Source organism: Perkinsus marinus (genome assembly GCF_000006405.1).
Source record: "Perkinsus marinus ATCC 50983 genomic scaffold scf_1104296975926, whole genome shotgun sequence".
Taxonomy (NCBI): Eukaryota; Perkinsozoa; order Perkinsida; family Perkinsidae; genus Perkinsus; species Perkinsus marinus.
This window is the reverse complement of record NW_003200605.1, coordinates 67253-70125: the sequence shown is the minus strand read 5'-3', so window position 1 is coordinate 70125 and position 2873 is coordinate 67253. Positions and strand designations below refer to the sequence as shown.

General features: G+C 41.6%; 2 protein-coding genes across 2 annotated transcripts in view; both read right to left on the bottom strand.

Moving 5' to 3' along the window:
* The window catches only part of Pmar_PMAR004449 (conserved hypothetical protein), a gene marked incomplete at both ends in the record, with an annotated part of 2531 nt that extends 1871 nt beyond the window's left edge, over positions 1-660 (bottom strand). The window contains 2 exons of the mRNA XM_002764949.1: positions 428-545; positions 586-660. Coding sequence (XP_002764995.1) covers positions 428-545; positions 586-660 — 193 coding nt within the window. The remainder of the gene's footprint in view (positions 1-427; positions 546-585) is intronic.
* Positions 661-2103: 1443 nt separating this feature from the next.
* On the bottom strand, positions 2104-2259 carry Pmar_PMAR004448 (hypothetical protein; the record flags this gene model as incomplete). Its single annotated transcript, XM_002764948.1, has 1 exon — positions 2104-2259. A coding segment is annotated over one exon (156 nt), but the record flags the coding sequence as incomplete, so codon positions are not given.
* Between the last annotated feature and the right edge of the window lie 614 nt (positions 2260-2873).

Here is a 2873-nt window from a genome sequence, read left to right as displayed (position 1 = left end):
CATGAAGGGTCCAGCAGCAGAAATGACGACTTTGGCGCGCGCCACGATATTATGCAGCAAGTCCTCATCGTCGAGATTAGGGATAGCGTACTAAGGAAACCATAACAGTTTAGTTTCATCCGAATAAGATTGGAATCTCGTGCGAATAGGAAAAGCAAAAACACGTTTATGAACTCCAAGAGAAAAAGGAAAATTTTTCCATTTCCTCAACTAGGAGGAAATGGAATTATACTAACACATGAGTTGAAAGTTCAAGGAAACCATATATAGTGTTGAAGGAATATATGTTCGCTTTTCTCAGCTGAGCTCAGGAGTTTTCTCACTACCCTACCTACGAGTTCGGGTGAAAATCCACATGCACAAATTTATAATTTTCCAAAATTTTCACATATCCTCACCAACACTCGTGCACATTTTTCCCCAGCACTTACCACATCAAAGTCTGCATTCTGATGTCGCCTAGCGAGAACATTCAGACGTATTTTGTCCCTACCAACAAGAGTGATGTTAAGTTGCGAATAATTATACGCAAGGTATGCAACAATCTGAAAAAAAGATGTCAACAACTACACATGTACTGCCTACCAGAGAACCTGTGAAGCCAGTCGCTCCGAAGACTGCGATGTCAACCGGTCGCGACGTGGATTTAATATTCAACATCGGACTCTTGCAAAAAAAAGCTTAAGTGTGTGGAAATATGCACATGGTCAACCACAAGTGTTGATGACAATATGAAAATGCTAATTGGTTTCTGTACACTTCTACCCTCAGACGTAAGGAACCTTGTATAGGTAGTTAGGAAACGCTCAGCGAGCATATATATTCCTTCAACACTGTTGTTGACCATTTCTTTCGATTCCGTATCGCTAGCTTACAATTGTGCTGTGGCTCGAAACCAGGCAGGTCGGATGCAGGACGAGATGTCGAAAATCACCACATACAGTTACATCAGTGACGTTGCGAATACCCAACAGAAAATGCAAAGAAGAATTACGGAATCATATTCTTATCGATGATATAAACATAACCATATCGATACGTGAAATTCGACCATCAAAGTTGTGCTGTTCGTTCATGTATGCCTTACACAATTTTATAAAATGCGAAAATGCGAATTCATTGGAGTTCCACCACCCTAGTGATATGAAAAACTAGTAGGGAACTACTGCACATCGCGAAAATCGCGACGCGAATATCGCGTTTTTCACCGAGTTTTACTCCACTTAACGTAAAAAACCGAAAAAAACTCGAATGGCGTTCCCAAATGAGAACCCCAGTGATAACAGCAACAATCACCATTAAAATAACGCAAGTCGGATTCACCATTAATGAGAATTTAATTAAAAATAATCATCGCCATTTCGGAGGCTTGGCATCTATCAACTTCGAGGTGTTGTCTGTGAGATCCCTACTCAGAGTCTGCCGATACACATTCCAATCAAACTTCAATCCGTTCATGGGCTGCCTCCTCCTAAGGGCCTGACCAACACCGATGTATCTACTGCTCGCGGTGTGACAATATATGCACATCGTCAACTACATGTGTTGGTGACAATATATGCACATCGTCAACTACATGTGTTGGTGACAATATATGCACATCGTCAACTACATGTGTTGGTGACAATATATGCACATCGTCAACTACATGTGTTGATGACAATATATGCACATCGTCAACTACATGTGTTGGTGACAATATATGCACATCGTCAACTACATGTGTTGGTGACAATATATGCACATCGTCAACTACATGTGTTGGTGACAATTTTCATGCAATTTCCGTTAGTCTGTGAAAACTTCTACTCGAAATCGTGTGTCAACTGCTCACTCAGTTGTGGGAATCAAACATTGATTCCAGCACTAAATGCTCGCCATACGTATACCTCCTAACGATCATCAACACAATAGAACATAACCAAACAAGGCACGACTGATAGCACAACCTTCTGATAGAAAAAGCACTTTTTCTATCGGAAAGCTTCTGGCTACTAGCAAATCACTAATGATGAACACCGATGAAATCGTTGATGAATTTTCTCGATGCTCATCTCGAGCATAATAATACACACTTACAACGTGATAGGAGAGCCCACCTACCTTGCAAGCTGAGCGACACCAAGTGCCCACCAAGTTGTCCAGAGATGCATGACATTTATTCTCGAAATCATGGATGATCCTCGCCACTTCGCGCGGCACGAAATTGCCAGAGTCCGTCACAACGTATGAGTCTGGCATGCTCTTCGTAAACGTACTCTGAAACTCTCACGATTTTACGACGATTTCATGGTCAACCATAACATTACATATAAGTGAAATCAAAATTCTCATTTTACTAATAAACTGCAGCTGAAGTGAAACCATTGCAATACTCATTTTCGCGCTTACCTGAACGTTGCTGTCCTCCCAGAAGTGCGTGCGGATTTTCACATTTCCAGTCACAGTAGGAGGATTTGTAGCAACAACAAATTCGCCAACCCACGAGCCAGACCTGCATGCATTCACCTCGAATAAGCATCACATAAGGGCGATGCTTACCAAAGGCCTTGTTCTCTGATCACCGAGGAGGACCTCACTACGTGGATTACGCCGTCTCTAAAGAAGCAACACTATCAACAAGCACACTCGTAATATCGATTCCATCGATTGAAAGCCAACTCCGCTTTGCAACGGCAGTTTGGAAATTGTTGGTGACAATATGAAAATTCTGAGCAAATTTTGGGGAATTCTTGTTGGTTTCTGTACACTTCTACCCCAATCCGTATGTGAACTTATATAATTAGTGAGGAAACTTCCAAGCTCAGCTGAGGAAAGTGAACATATATTCCTCCATTGGAGGAATATATGTTTACTTTCCTTTTGTTGCGAAG